This window comes from Salvia hispanica, chromosome 1, assembly GCF_023119035.1.
Source record: "Salvia hispanica cultivar TCC Black 2014 chromosome 1, UniMelb_Shisp_WGS_1.0, whole genome shotgun sequence".
Lineage (NCBI taxonomy): Eukaryota > Viridiplantae > Streptophyta > Magnoliopsida > Lamiales > Lamiaceae > Salvia > Salvia hispanica.
Window position 1 is genome coordinate 48,264,226 of NC_062965.1, and position 16,966 is coordinate 48,281,191.

Genomic DNA, 16,966 nt, shown 5'->3' on the forward strand with positions numbered 1-16,966 from the left:
GTGTAAATTAGCATGCATTGGAGAGAGATTTCATGGTTCAAGAAAATAAATATGCCAAGATTAAGCAATATAATTATGAATGAGCTAATTCGATTAAGCAGATATCTATGTTCTTAACGATTGAATCGAATTGCCTTAATAATAGTAGTACAAGAAATGTTACAAGAAAGTTGTCTATAATTTAATCCAACTGTGATTTGACTTGAGGTTTGAAAATTAGACCAGATTTCACTAGAACAACTTTAAAGTGTGATGAGCCTATATACCTAATTTATTGGAAATGACTATTCCTATGCGTGTGAGTCGTGTATAAGATCAAAAGAAAATCTTTCATTTTAAATTGTTCTCAGCATTATTATTAAATAAATAAAATAACATAAAACCACTCGTTGTCATATTAGAAAAGAATATTTTCATCCACAAAAATGTGGTACATACACTACAAACGTCTTTATCTTGATTCTTACACGAAAAAATTTAGCATGATGAATGTCCAAGAAAATAGATTTATTATTCAATTTTGATCTGTCTACTAAAATTACTCTCTTTTTATTTATGACAAATTTCTCATTCTAATAATGATTTTTTTATATAATAATTCCTCAATTATTTTTTATCTTTTTAACTTAATCAATTTAATTTGCAGTAAAACGATTTTTAGGGGATAAAAATAGTATTCAAGTCTCAAATCTAGGAATTGAGGGCAGGTAATAGTATGAAAAAAATTATGTTTGCATATGCTTCGAAGAATTAACATACACAGATGAAAATAATAACGATTAAATCATTTGTTTAGATTCGAACGATAATAAAGGTTAGCACATTTTAAGTCTTTGAATTCGAAAGAATATCACCATATGTTTTTCCACTTATTTTTTATCCATTCTGCCCTTGAACTGAGAGCATACTTAACTTAAATCTATAGGTATTTTGTGAATTCAAATCTAATGCTCCTTCCCTCCTATAAACATATGGACAATGGATATGGAACGAGAATTAAGACAAAATTGATAAAGTAAAAGATATTGGGAGAAAGGTATGTTAAAGTAAGAGAGAAGAGGAGAATGATAGTTAAAGTAGTGTTAGTGGATAGTAGAACCTACATTATTAAATTGATATAACTTTCCAAAAATGGAATGCACATATTTTTATTGGACGGATGAAAATAGAAAGTGCATATATTTTTATGGGACAGAGGAGGTATTATTTTTGTAAATTTTCAAATTATACAAAAATTATGTTGTATATATGTAGATAATAAATAAAAACAACAAATTAGTACATTTATTAGAAATTATCTACATATATTTATATATAACAACCAAAAGATTCTGATCCAGGATGCGGTCAGGGCAGCTAATAGGGTCAGCCAAGATCATGAGAGATTTGGGCTTTAAATATTGGGCCACAATATATCACTTTCGTCGATTTCTCTTTGTGTAATCAATGTGAAATAAATTTTTAAATACTCCATCCATTTAATAGAAATAGAGTCATTTTATCATTTTAGTACGTTCCATAGTAATAAAGTCATTTTCATTTTTAGTAAAAGTCAATATATTTTCCACACATACTTTACTATCTCTTACTTTTTCTCTCTCTTCATCTCTCTACCTTTTCAAATTTTCCATTTTATTCTCCCTTTACTTAACTTACTTAACACAATTTTTCTTAATCTCCATGCCGAAAAGGAACGCCTCCGTCACAATGCAACGGATACATTAGAAATTCGTCAAATTCTTCTTTTTAGATCCATTTTGTAACGTCAGCTTATTCAAATCACTCTACCATAACATCTCACAACACCACTGGCTTCGATTTTGATCTTTTCAATTTTTAAATAATATGTTATGATTAAATTGCCATAACAAAAAAGGTGAATGTCCTTTATAATTATATTAACAAAATTAATAATGAAAACTGATTAAGTTTTTGGCATTTGATAATACAAGAAAACTTATTAAAATTTAGGACTAAAAAGGTCAGCTAACTTTCTTGTATAGCATAGATAGTATAAAAATAATTATATTTTAAATATAAATAAATAAATTATACACTTCGAAATGTTTTCGTGAAACATATCTCGATCGACTCATTTAAAGTTGAACAAATTGAACATAGGAGTGTAATTTATTCCAGCTGTTTGAAAATTAGACCCTTTCAGCCTAAAAATTTAAAGAGTGATGGATCACTACCTAATTTATTGGAAATTTTGACACTTATTCGTTGACATATAATGCGATCAAAATAAAATACTTCATTATAAAACTGTTCTAAGTTCTCCCCATATATAAAATAAAATAAAACTACTCGTGTTAATATTAGACAAGGATACTTTCATCCACAAAAAAAAGTGATACACTACAAACGTCTTTGTCTTGATAGAATCCCTTCAAAATATGTAAACCGCCCACACAAGAAAAGTGATGGCCCATTATTATTAGATTAAGAAAATTGACAAAGAAGATTGATTAACATTTTTGGCATTTGATAATACTGATGTGAATCAGATGCTAACTCTACTATAAGATTTCTCCTATTTTTTATATTAAAATTATCTATCAATTAATTATTAAAGTTTGATTATTATATATTAGTTGATAAGTGTACATGTGGAGTGATTACAATGAGCCAAAGCGGTGGGATTTGATTCAAAGTGTTCATTGCCTCTCAAGACGGTGTCCAAATTCTTTTATTTTACCACCATTATCTTCGTTTTTGAAATAGCTCCGCGTGGGTACCTTGTACGTCTCAATCGGAGCTCGGATGAAGAAGTTATGGCCATTTGACGAAGGTTGCACGGAGCAGTGTGAACCCGGCGAAAACGCCCGGGTATAGAAGAAACGCCAGGGTTGGCATAATAAACACCCGGGTCGGGCTTTTTCTCGGAAACTGCCGAATTTAGTCTTCAAATTGGTTTCTGGAGCGGTTTCTGGGGGGTTATTCAGATATTCCAGACGAGAAAGGAGAGGAGAAAGAAAGAGAGGAAGATTGGAGGTGCAATCATTCAACTTCCGTCGTCCCGGAGGGGATTTGCTACCATCTACACATCAATTTCATGAGTTCTATGGTTCTTCTTTATTGGTTGTGGATGTGTAACTAAACTCTTACGTTGCTCCTAATTTGTGAAAGACGTTAATTACTTTTGGATTCTGTGGATTAATATTAATTTATGATCTTTTTCTACGGTGCTTTTTACATTGAATGATAATCCCGGCCTGATTTATTATTCAATCATATCTTTTAGCCAATGTCTCTTTAACTTGGTTAAAAGGTGGAAACTTAGATAAAGAGTTTGAGATTTGTATTGTGTTCAGCATATGAATCTTGGATAAGTTAATTTACATGTTGTTACAATAATTGTTGGACATTTACTGTGCTTCCGTAGGAATGTTCAATTGATTTTGTAAATGAATCATGTACGTTGGAATTTAGAAGTTGGGTTAGAGCTTACCACGCTGCCACATGAGTGATAATCCGATGAGTAAGAATTTGATCTTAGTATTCAGCAAGGTTAAATTCATGCATCTGCGAACATGTTCAGTGTGAGTAGAATGAACGAGATATTTACAACTTTCATTAGATTAATCTTTAACCCATAGGTTTATTGTTCCATTGAGTTAATTCACATCTGGAGCATATTAGGAGCAATGTTCTCACTCTCTTTGTTATATTTTGTGTTGTCATTTTATTTCTTCACTTGTTTTTGTTTCAATTTGGTTTCTCAATCCAAAAATTTCAAAATTTACTTGCTTTCGAATTAGATAACTTTACGCCTCCATGTGGTTCGACACTCTTTTACTACAACTACATTTGTACTCTTGCAGAAAAGTTGTAATTTTAGAGCTATTTAATATACTTGTGTGTTATTAGTTCATCGATATAAAAAATCAAAAAATACACGTCAAATACAAGAAAAGTGGTTCACACTTCACATTTAGGACCAAAAAGGATGTAAATTTCGTTGTCCTGAATGGACTGCAGTATAAATAACATCACTTGCATAAAAAAAAACTATATTTTTTATGAATAAAGGAAAAAAAATTAAAATCAGTCCTAAGCATCTTATCTTATCTTATCTTACTAATCTAAAGTGACAGTTTGGTGAAAAGATAATTTTATTCTTTTTAGAGAAAAAATGTAAAGCTATTTTGTTTATCCTTTTGGTCATTTTGAGAAATGACAACCATTGGATAGAAAAAAGAAAGCTCCTATTGAGCAATAGTGACTTCTTAAATAAGAATAAACAGTTATATATACTCATACCATTAATTGAATCTCTATTTTAGTGGACTAATTATCTGATTTTTTTATTGCAGTAGGCGACAACTCCAAGCCTCCAAGCTCTAATATATGAAACGTGATTTTGAGATAATAGGGTTTCACTTCTATTTAGTTGTTGGGCTCATTGTTTGGGCTATAAATTATTTAATTGTTTACTTCTATTTAGACGTTTGGAAGCATACTCATACGAATTCGTTCTGCATGTCCAAGTACAAATACTAAATAATTTATACTCCATATTTTATTTAATTAGACATGAATAGCTAAGAAAAATATATTGCAAAAGGTTAGATAAAAAAAATTATAATGTGCCTCACTCCATTTAATTGTTCTATACTTAGATTGTATAGGAATTAAGTAATTCAGCAATTATATTTTAAGTGTTGTATAGATTGAATTGCTTTTTATTTACTCATATTTCTATTTTTTTTACTTCTCAAAAATTTGAAATATATTTATATTGATTCAAATGTGGATAAACCAAGTAATTATGAAACACCAATAAATAATGATATAAAATAAAACTAAATTAATATCTTTATCAAACAAAGAACAATATTGCATAACATTATTAATTGTTGTTGTGTATAGTAATATACAATTTTATATGTAATATATTAGTTTAATTAAATATGTTGAAATTACTTATAAATGTATATTTATATTCAATATATATAATTTATAAATATATTTATATTTAAATTACTAGAAGTACACATAGTTATAATTGAGTTGATTTTGTTAATCGAAACTGGTGAACTATTTATTCGTTCGAATAGTTTGCTTTTTTTTTTTTATTCTTTTGTAAGTAGTAGTATTATATTTTTTTTATTTGTATGACTTATTCTATTTCATTCACAAATCTCCTCTTTTGTTATTTCTTTTATTTTATACTACACTCATATCAAATATTAAAATAAAATACAATCATCCGCTAAAATATGAAATGTTTCATTGAGTGGCTTGAGAAAAGTACAATTGTACAAATATTTTTTTATTGTTGTTAATAATACAAATACTTATTTTTATTAGTTCTTATTTGTAAATATATTTTTATACTTATTTACTCCATATTCTTTATTTTAAGTTAATATATCTTCATTATTTAAAAATCTTTTATCTTATCTTTTGTCCCATACATAGCACATGTGTTAACACTAATTGATTTAATACAACGTATAGCTAGAATTGCCAAAAAAATAAAATAGCAACCAACAACAAAAACTAAAAAACTACTTCCTACAAGTCCTAAGTAAACCGATAGGCATCCTCGGTAAAGCCAAATCCAAAAGCACTATAAAAATAAACAAAGCAAAAGCATGGAAACTCGGCAAAAATAAAACCAGCCAACAAACTAATCCAAAAATAACTCACATATCTTAAGCGGAAAGATAGAGGAACATACCGTTGGTTATATGATTTTGGTTTTGTGATTTCCCCCTAACCACTTTGTTGTGATTTCCTCCTAACCACCTTCTAAATATCAATACTACTCCCTCCGTCCCTAAAGAATATGTACTTTGGTGACGACACGAGTTTCAGAGAGATGTAATGAGAAAAAGTAAATAAAGTATTGTTAGTGGAAAATGGTCTCACCTTATTAGAGAGAAGAGAATTTTCAAAATTAGAGAATACATATTTTTGTGGGACAGACTAAAAAGGAAAAAGTGCATATTCTTGTGGGATTGAGGGAGTATTATTTTCTGATATTTATAATTCATAGTACATGATTCATTCAAGTCAAAAGTTGAATATGAATATTCTTTTTAAGCCTAATAATATTTCTCTATCCATGAAGATTAGTCTTTTTTTTATATTTTTATTTGAGGTATGTCCATCAAAATTAGTCTTGTGGAAATCAATTTTTATCATACTTAAGCCATTTCTCATTTTCCATTTTCCTCATATTTTAGTAAAATACTATGTAATTCTACTCATTCAAGCATATGTTAATTAATTCATTTGTTTACTTGAATGAGTAGAATTGGGCTATTTCAAGGCCCGTGACTTTGATTCCAAAAAAAAAATTGGGTCTTGGGTGTGTTATATTGGTAGATTAGATTATCAAGAAGTCAATATAACTAGATTTTAAATAAAGGGAGCCACTGTCGGTAGTAATAGGTCACCTAAACCCTAAATAAATGTAATTGACATTATATACGAAGAAATTTTTGGGGTATTAATTACCACCCCTACCATTCGAAGACATTTTTAATTTGACTTACTTTTTTTTTTGGGATTTAGGTTCACGATTTATGTTTTAGGATTTAGGGAAACAGAGTTAAGACAAAACAAGTAAAGTATAGTTAAGGAATATTGCACTAGATAAAAAAAATACTTTCTTAATTAATACACTCAAGTACTAATCTGAACTATTAGATTCAGATATTAGTGGACATGATTTAAATTTATCAGATATTATTAAGGTATAATATCATCAAAAGGGTTGTAATAATAATATTGTTTTAAATGTAAAAATATTACTATGCAATAAATTAAAGCTAATTCCGATCGGCGAAGATGATTTTCATAATTACCGTATACTAATGTTTACAAATTTGATACATTTTCACATTACCATATAATCTTCACACATCATACTCACCATCTTCACAAATCAGATTCTTAATACATAAATCTAGTCTTTTGGTGATATTCCATAACAATTATAAATCCAATTTAGAATCCCACGAATTAGATTATAAGTCCTACATAGGGGTGGAAATTCGGATACCCGTGGGTACCCAAATCCGAAAATCCGGGTACCCGAACCTGAAATCTCAAAAATATCATACCAATATCCGACCTGTATGTGAATTCGGGTACCCGAACCCAACTAATCGGGTACCCATAAACCCGGAATTATTATATTTGAAATTTATTCTTTTATATAAATTAAATTGTGATGAGAATAGAAATTATTAAAATAACACAATACTTTATTGACTATAATTCTACTCCTATATTATATAAATTAGACATTAGACAAATAGACATTACTTAATTTTAAAATAATTTTTTTTTTTGTATAAATTGAAACATAAAAGAGATTAATTTTTTAAGACATTAACTGAACATGTAAATAAAATGGAGAAAGCATAATTAATTAACTATATATTTTCAAACGATAACAAGTAAGAACATAAATAATGCAACATGAACCGAACACGAATGTAAAGAAGTATTAAAGTCGAGATAATAGAACAATGAAATGTCAAAGCAACCAAACATATAATCTAAATAATGTCAAAGCAACCAAACATAATCCAAATAATAAACTAAGAACTTTAGAACCCAAAATATTTATCACAAATACATAATTAATCGGGTTTAATCGGGTATTAGTCGGGTACCCTAAACCCGAAGAATCCTAAAATTAACTACCCAAACACGTACCCGAACCCATAATTTCGAGTTTCGGGTACCCAAAACCCGTCGGGTATTGGGACTGGTTCGGGAATACCCGAAACCCGCGGATTAAATTTCCAGGCCTAGTCCTACATCTAGCTAGAGGAGAGTCGGTACGGTATATTATGCCGAAACTTAATACTACTACATACCATATCAACTTAATACTACTATACATCATATCGAAAATCTAGTATGTGTAAAAGTCATACATCTATCTTATCAAAAAATTTGGTATACCAATTTCAATACTAACACCGTACCGTATTTTCGATATGCCGTATCAAAATTTGGTATACCAAAATTTTACGTATACTAATTTACAAAATCATACACTTAAAACTCGTGTTGGTTCAATATGGATCGTACAAAAGGAGTATTTAGGAGGGAATAGTGCTTAAGAATGAGTATTTAGGAGGGAATAGTACTTATGAATGAAACCACACGCTACAACACTCCAACCCCTACGGCCATTAAATTGACTACTTAGACTTTCTTGCTCAAAATATGACAAAATCAAAACATATTTTAACGTATTAATTCCAACTCTTCTTTTTCTAGATAATAATTTTAATTGGTTTATCACAATTTTGTATTCTACATTTCGTAATTAAACACCTTAATCTCTCTCTCTATGAAGAAAATGCCATGGTCGAGGAGTTTGGATTTTCAGAGAGACTCTATGCTTGTTGGATTCTGGAAATCAGTGAAAAACAGACCAAAACTAGCGTTGAGTCAACTATTCTGCTTCATCTTCATCTCCGTTTCCTTTTTAGCCTTCGCCGGCTGGATTGATCTCGTAAGTATCCTCTCATGAACCTTGGGCGATTGATTGCATACATGCAAATAATTCATGCATAATTTTTTAATGCTGAGTTAATTTATCGTGATGTTTGTCAATATATATACATTTACGTATTATAATTGGAATTGATTTGACTTTTAAAATTGAAGTTCTCGATATTTTTGTGTGATAGAGTATTAGCTAGGAGATTGAAAATTGAAATTAAGTATTGATGAAATGATGAATTCTGGAAAATGAAGGCTAGCGATTATTAATTCTATTTGATTTGGTTTGTTGAACTTCTTAATTGAATGTATGTGATGAAATTTCATTGATTTTTTACGGAATTTTATTATGAATTTTCAATTAATAGACGAGGTTTTTTTTCTGGAAATTTTTGGCAGAGTCAATATTCAAAATATTACTATTCCCAAATTTGTAGCAACAAAACGGCAAAAACGCTTGAATTTCCACTGGACTGCAGCTCATGGAACCGAACCAACGTCTGCCCGAAAACCTACCCGAAATCGCAACCCTGCCCGAAGCCGTCGCCCGGATCCTGCCCGGAATACTTCCGATGGATCCACCGCGACTTGCGCCACTGGAGGGAGACCGGAATCACCGAGGCTATGGTGGAGAAGGCGCGGCGAACGGCGCATTTCCGCCTCACCATTTCTGGCGGGAAAATGTACGTGGAGAAATTCCGGCAGTCTATCCAGACGCGCGATCTGTTCACGATTTGGGGATTCGCGCAGCTGATGAGGTTGTACCCTGGTAGATTGCCGGATTTGGAGCTGATGTTCGACTGCGATGACCGGCCCGTCGTGCCGGAGGCGGAGATCGGGCGTGGACCGCCGCCGGTGTTTCGCTACTGCTCGGATTCGCGGAGCTTGGATATCGTCTTCCCCGATTGGTCGTTTTGGGGCTGGTAATCCACTAAGTCTCTCTCTTTCTTTTTTTTTTTGAAAATTTGTTGAATTCATTCTCTGATTTTATTGGTTGCAATGTTTTTTTATTAATATATACCAACTTAATCTAGTTTAGTGCTGGTAGTAATTGCATTTGGTTGAATTTCTGCTCTAATTTTGAAAATTGGTATCAACTTTAGTTAAAGTTTTCTTCATAGAACTCGAGCTCCATGGACCATGAGAGCACTATAATCTTTTTCTCAAGAAATATGCTACATTTGATTTAATATTCACTAAAATGAACTCGAATACACCAAATGTGACATTGATTTGTGGAAGTGGTCATGACAAACACATATATTTCATTTATCCTGAGTTATTTTGCGTAGTTATTGAGTTTTTCTTTGAATTTGTCATTGATTTGAGCAGGGCAGAGATAAATATAAGGCCATGGAGAAGTATGTTGAAGGCAATTAAAGAAGGGAATGCGAAGACGAGATGGGAGGACAGAGTGCCCTATGCCTACTGGAAGGGGAATCCGCACGTATGCCCTTGGCGGGGTGAGCTTATGCAGTGCAATGCCACTGATCAAAATGACTGGAACGCGCGCCTCTATGTTCAAGTATGCATATCTGCAACTATATCACATCTTATTATAGGTTAACATGAATTGCATATACATTCTTGCCTAGTGATGTGTTCATTATATATGAATGTTTGTACTGTTTCAGAATTGGGATGCAGAGGCTAAAGAAGGATATCAGCACTCCAACATAGAAGATCAGTGCACCCACCGGTTAGTAATAGTTCTGTAGGAGCATAGTACATTCGAGTATTTCGAAACTGATGATTCACTGTCTGCTTACTTGATTTCAGGTATAAGATTTACATAGAAGGGTGGGGGTGGTCCGTGAGCGAAAAGTACATATTTGCCTGCGACTCGCCTACCTTGCTAATGACGCAGCGCTGGCATGATTTCTTCATAAGGGGCATGACCCCTCAAAAACATTACTGGCCTGTCAAAGACAGTGACAAATGCAGGTCACTCAAATTTGCTGTTGAATGGGGCAACAATCACACTGCAAAGGTCTTGTTTACAACATTAAATATCATCAAATCTCACACTATATAGCTCATGATGTGAGCCTTTTTGAACTGTGTGTGGTTGTTAGGCAAAGGCGATTGGAGAAAGGGGGAGCCGGTTTATCCACGAGGATATGAAGATGGAGTATGTGTATGACTACATATTCCATCTGCTAAATGAGTACGCGAAGCTGTTGAGGTACAAGCCGAAGGTCCCTCCAAACGCAGTGGAAGTGTGCTCGGAATCATTGGCGTGCTCAGCAGATGGGAACTGGAGAAAGTTCATGGAAGAATCCATGGAGAAGTCGGCTAGTGATTCGGCTCCATGCACAATGCCTCCACCTTATGAGGATCAAGAATTCAAGGCTTTGGTTGATGAACAGGCCAAGGCAACAAGACAAGTTGAAGCATGGGAAGAACGGTATTGGGCAAAGCAACGATAGTTAATCAAAATCCCATGGTAGAGTTTCTTGAGAGGAATGTATTAAAAGTAATTGAGTTTGTATTGTATTGTATAATGTATAGGTCACTTATGCATGGAAAGATAAATTATGTACTTCAAGGTGATCAACATATGATTGATGCCTAACTGACTAACACCTCTAATATACTTATTTGGCTTGGTATGAGTTTTTCAACAAATTATGATTTATATTCAATAAAAAACATTTCATATATTTTCACGTGCATATAAATTAGTGATACCAATCTCTATCAAAACACTTTTTCAACAAATGAAATACACGACTGTTAATGTACAAAAAAATTAATCAAAGGATTTCCAAACAATGTGTTTCGGCTATAAAACAGCCCAAACAAACTTTCTTTGGTCCAATTTAAAATTTCAGCCTAAATTCAAATATTTCTTCGGCCCAAATCTTAAACATTATTCTTAACTCTTTTCATTCTTCGGTATTTCTGTTTTTATTTCTCTAGTGATTATCTTTCTTGAGTTCTTCCAATAACATTGTTAAGATTGATCAGTTTAAATATTTTTACATTAAAAAGTTGATTATTTATACATATATACAGCACGACCATGTTCAAAATCAGTTTTATGTTAGATTATCATATAAATAGGTCAGAGTATTTGAATTCAAACACTAAACACTATTACAAAGTCAAATATCAATAAATTTATAGATATCTCGGAGTAGAATTTTAATCGAAATCTTAACCTAAGATATCTTACCTAATTTATTTTACACATGGCACCCTCCTTTATGAGTTGGCCAAACAATAAAGAGGTTAAGAACATCTCCAATGCCGGCTAGCCGATTCGCGTCGCTAGCTGGTCGGCTAGCCGAACCATTGGAGTAGGTCAGCGGGAAATCGGCCAAAATTTCGGCGTGGGCTAGCCGGTTGCGTGGCGCTGGCCGCCATTGTGGCGTGCCGATCGGCCAGCGCTATTTTTTATTTTTTTTTTAATTTTTGAAAAACTATATAAACGCGATTTTCTCTATCTCTAAATTTCTGTACAAGAGCAACATCTAGCGATGAACAACAACAACTAGCGGCAAACTATAACGGATTCAAGGCATACTAACATTTTTTAATGTATTTTTTTAATAAATTAGTGAGGAGTAGAGTGGGGCGGTGGCTCGTATGTGGAAGCCCGGATTTTTTTTTATTATGTAATTTTTTTTATTTTAAGTTAATGTACTTTTTTTATTTAAATAAAATTAATGAATTTTTCCGTATATATCTCGTAAATTTAATTCGGTAATTTAATCGTAATTTTAATTCCGTAAATGTAGTATATTTTGAATTATTTTTATTGCGTCTGGCCTATGGCTGGCCTAAATCTGATGTGGCAGGTGGATTTTTAGTGCTGCTGACGTGGCAGGGAGAGAGAGTGGCTGGCCTATTTGCATTGGAGATGCTCTAATACATGAGGTCAAATGTCTCAGGTTCGAATCTTTCGTGGCTAGGCCTGCTTAATCGGTCCTCTAGTTCTCAGGTACCCGAAAATAGAAGCAGAACTGACCGGATAATTAAGGAATCGGGAACCGGTTTTCCGGTATCGGTTATAATATTCTCAAAAATTTCGGTTCTGATTCTACCCGGAACAGATCCGGAACCGAATAATAAATCAATTTTAGATTTTATAAGATACTATTAATTAGAATCCAATTATCTTATAGGGATTGTGTGTGCATGGGGATGTGTGTGCGCGTTAAGGTGTTGTGTGTGTGTGTGTGGTGTTGCATGTGTCTAGGTGTATACTTGTTAGTATTTTGTTGTGTGTTGATTTAAATTTTAGGTGTTATACTTTTTAGGTATTTATTGAATTATTGTTTTTAAGTATTAGAATATTGGATGATGAATATTGTTATCTTGTTGATTTTTATTTTTGTGTGTTTTTCTGAATTTTTAGGTATAAATGCTATATTTCTAGATGTTGAATTATTTAAAAAAAATTAAAATTAAAACTATAAACCGGATCTGATTAGTAACCGGAATCGGCCGGATAAGAACCGGTCGGATCCGGTTCCGGTTCCGGTTCCGATTCCGATTCAAGAATTCATGAAAATTTGTAACCGAGTACCCGGTCAAACCAGACCGGATAGAACCGGAACCGGCCGGTTAAACATGCATATTCGTGGCGTACTGGCCTTTAAATTTAAATATATTTACCATACAATAATAAATAAACATAGTCAATTAAAGCAACTTGTGCAGCCATCTAAATTACTACTCAATAATTTGATGGATTAATTGATTTATGCTAGCTAATCCACGGTGGAAATATTGAACCATGTGATATTTGATGTGCATATACGATTTGGAATCTGTCACGCACTAATTTTATATTCTCCATATATTTATTTCTATTTAAGCCTTTTATTAATCATCATCTGTAATGTGATAATTTAAATAATTATAAGAGACGAGCAAAGTTGAGGTCAGCAGTCAGCACGTTTTAATATGGAGATATATTTGGAATCTCTTGTAATTATTTAATCAGTCATAATAATTAGAACTGTTATGTAATATTTCAAAAAGTTTTGCAGTAAGGCCATCTCCAACCATTTACGTCAAACTCAAAGCTATTTTTGAGTATACGTCATACTAAAAAATAGTTTTACTCCAACCATTTACCCCATATTTAAGTTTACACCATTTTTAAGTATTTGTCTAACAAAATTTTAGAGTAAACACCATATTTGGTGTTATTCCATTGAAAAACTCAAAAATGGGTTTGAGTTTGGTGTACGATTGGACAAATTATCTACGCCAAAAATGAGTTTTGGTGTATGATTGGAGATGGTCTAAAATACTCAATTTTGGTGTTTACTTTAAATTTGATGTTGTTTCATTAAAAAATTCCAAAAATTGGATACAGTGTATATGGTTGGAAAACTTTTTTAAATCAAAAAGAGGATTTGGTGTATGGTTGAAGGTGATCTAACTAGTAAATTTGTATCCATTAAATGTTCCATTTTCCCTTTTTCGTCGTCCATCAATAAATGTTTCATTTCCCTTTTACTATATTTAAGTAAGTGGACCATACATTCCACTAACTCATGCAATTCACTTTTATTTATAAAATCAATATATAAAAGTAGACTCCACATTTCACTAACTTTTCTACCCACTTTACTACTATATAAAGTCAAACAATTTCTTAAAACTCGTAACGGTCAAATATGGAATATTTAATCACGTACGAAGGGGTACTTCATTTAGAGGAATAAAAAGAAAATACCCACGCTACAAGCCATCTTGTTACTTTTTAGCATTATTTATCAATGAAATTTATTAAGAAAAAAATCATCAACGTCAAAAAGTATTGGTCTATAAATTTCAACTCAACTATGGTGTGTTAAATTTGCAAAATTGTATCCTGAGATTAAATATTTAGTGTATTTAGTTTATAAGATTCAATCTCACAATTCAATTCTAGATGGATAATCATGAGATAATTAGTAGTATTCAAATCCTACATTATATATTATTTTATATAGGAAATCGAACACTACCTATATATACTTGTAGTACGATTTTCCTTCATCAAATAGTTTGGGTCAACGGCTTCCAATAATCAACACAAATACTCCTCCTATCTTACTTGCACTTTCTACAACGATGTTTATAAGAAATTCAAATACTCCATGTGCAATTTTCTTTAATAAATCACATTAACGTTCATAGTAGTAGTACTATATAATAAGTAATGAATCTTAATTTATGAAGTGAAACACACACACATGCCACATTGATGATGATGAACAACAACATATTGTGGTCAAGGCCAAGGCTTCCCGCTTCTTTTATGAACGTTAAAAGTGCTCCATCTCTTCTTCCTCTGCTCATATTTATTTCTTTTCTTTTCTTGGCGCCACGGATTCGCCTCGTAACTATTCTCCCTTCTCTAATCAAAACACACTAGCTTATTTTGATTAACAATTCATGATCCGATTTTGAATATTTTGATTTTATACTGACAAATTCCGAATCCACCGCAGCGTATACGCGATTCGGTGATTGCCGTAGGAAACAAACCATCACCGATTCTGGACTGCGTGAAGTGGAATCGCACCGAAATTTGCCCCAAAATTCATCCGTCGCCGGCGGAGGAGAGAAGCGGATCCAGCTGCCCCGATTACTTCCGATGGATCCACGAAGACCTGCGCCACTGGAGAAAAACAGGAGTCACCGAGGAAATGGTGGAGGGGGCGCGGCCCACGGCGCACTTCCGGCTGACGATTTTGGGCGGGAAAATGTACGTGGAGAAATTCGCGGAGGCGTATCAGTCGCGCGTGCAGTTCACGCTGTGGGGGCTCGCGCAGCTGATGAGGAGGTATCCTGGAAAATTGCCCGATCTGGACCTCATGTTTGACTGCGAAGATCTGCCGGTGGTGAGCGCGGACCAGTACGGGCCGGAGGGGCCGCCTCCGCCCCCGCTCTTCAGGTACTCCGCAAATAGTACCACCTTCGATATCGTCTTCCCCGATTGGAGCTTTTGGGGCTGGTACGTAATCTTCTTCTTCGATTCAATTTTTTCATTTCCCGCTTCTAGATAGTAAAGTGGGATATCCGCAGGGCAGAGAGAAATATAAAGCCATGGAGCAAGTTTGTGAAAGAGATAAAGGAAGAAATGGAAATGTTGAAATGGGAAGAGAGAGTGCCTTATGCCTACTGGAAAGGTGACCCCAGGGTTTACCGCCAAAGATATCTACTCATGCACTGCAATCTCACTCTTCAAAACGACTGGAATGCCCGCCTTTACACCGTTGTAAGTTGTAACATCTCTTTTCCTATCTTTAACCATGCCAATTATAAATATATACCAACTTTCTCTCTACAGGATTGGCAACAAGAGACTCAAAGAGGGTTCGATCAGTCGAATCTTGCAAAGCAGTGCACCCACAGGTGGTTTTTGACAGAAACCATGATGCATTCAATTCAACAAGTGTTATTTTTGATTCTTGATTCTCTTCTGCCATGTTGATGTAAGGTACAAGATTTATGTAGAAGGACGGTCATGGTCCGTGAGTCAGAGATACATTCTGGCCTGCAACTCACCCACATTGCTCATCCAGTCACGTTGGCACGACTTCTTCTCACGCGGCCTCGTCCCTCAACGCCATTACTGGCCCGTTCGAGACTCCCAAATTTGCAAGTCCATCAAATTTGCTGTTCAATGGGGCAACAATCACACTGCAGAGGTAACATCGACTGCACATTAGTTTGATATTGTCCGCTACAAACTAATTGGAGTTTTTACTGAAATCTTGTTTTATTAGGCCAAGGAGATTGGTGAGGCCGGAAGCCATTTCGCCCGGGAGAGTTTGAGCATGGAGAATGTTTACGATTACATGTTTCATCTGCTGAGTGAGTACGCAAAGCTGCTCAAGTACAAGCCTAAGATCCCTCCGAACGCGACTGAGCTCTGCTCGGAGGCGCTGGCTTGCAATGCAGATGGGAAATGGAGGGAATTCATGGAGGAATCAATGGAGAAGTTCCCTAGTGATTCACCTCCATGCACGATGCCTCCACCTTTTGACCTCGGACCGTTTGCACGTGTGAAAACGGAGGCCATGGACGAGGTGAAGGCGTTGGAAGATGAGTATTGGAGGAAAAAAGACAATGTACATTGATGTAATTGATTTTTTTTGCTTTTTCTCTTTGTTCTTATAATTTAAGCAATTGATTTAAGGCAGAAACTATTTATATTTATAAAATTAATAAGAATCCTTACAAAACTATTTATTCTATACATAAATAAATTTTATTCGGATACAATTATGTGAGAATTATTATGTGTATATTTTATTATATATATTGTCTATTATGCGTATTAAATCTTGTTATGACATTTATTTGATAGTACTATAACGTAACAAAAGGCTAGTGTGTTACTACTATTATCTTTATATTTTGGATTTCTAAGGCATGTCTCCTGACGAAGCAGTTAAATGATTAATCCTTGTCCCAAAAGTCAACACTTGAAGCGATAGAAGATTGGCCAAATAATTTGCTCTATTTATATGGG

At 33.5% G+C, this 16,966-nt stretch overlaps 2 protein-coding genes across 4 annotated transcripts; both read left to right on the top strand.

The window, feature by feature from the left end:
• Window positions 1–8,283: 8,283 nt before the first annotated feature.
• LOC125201750 (O-glucosyltransferase rumi homolog) lies at window positions 8,284–11,056 on the top strand. Of its 2 annotated transcripts, none has more exons than XM_048099989.1 (6): window positions 8,284–8,491; window positions 8,881–9,404; window positions 9,814–10,006; window positions 10,116–10,180; window positions 10,261–10,471; window positions 10,557–11,056. In XM_048099989.1, exons 1-6 carry the CDS (start codon window positions 8,327–8,329, stop codon window positions 10,908–10,910), a joined length of 1,512 nt encoding a protein of 503 aa, XP_047955946.1. In that variant the 5' UTR covers window positions 8,284–8,326; the 3' UTR covers window positions 10,911–11,056. The 2 variants fall into 2 exon arrangements, with proteins under 2 accessions (XP_047955946.1, XP_047955947.1); XM_048099990.1 differs by having other exon boundaries at window positions 8,961–9,404.
• A 3,626-nt stretch (window positions 11,057–14,682) lies between these two features.
• LOC125201985 (O-glucosyltransferase rumi homolog) lies at window positions 14,683–16,688 on the top strand. 2 transcript variants are annotated; one of them, XM_048100295.1, is made up of 6 exons: window positions 14,683–14,756; window positions 14,937–15,442; window positions 15,514–15,706; window positions 15,779–15,843; window positions 15,929–16,139; window positions 16,218–16,688. In XM_048100295.1, exons 2-6 carry the CDS (start codon window positions 15,135–15,137, stop codon window positions 16,569–16,571), a joined length of 1,131 nt encoding a protein of 376 aa, XP_047956252.1. In that variant the 5' UTR covers window positions 14,683–14,756; window positions 14,937–15,134; the 3' UTR covers window positions 16,572–16,688. The 2 variants fall into 2 exon arrangements, with proteins under 2 accessions (XP_047956252.1, XP_047956250.1); XM_048100293.1 differs by having other exon boundaries at window positions 14,687–14,824.
• The last annotated feature ends 278 nt before the right edge of the window (window positions 16,689–16,966 follow it).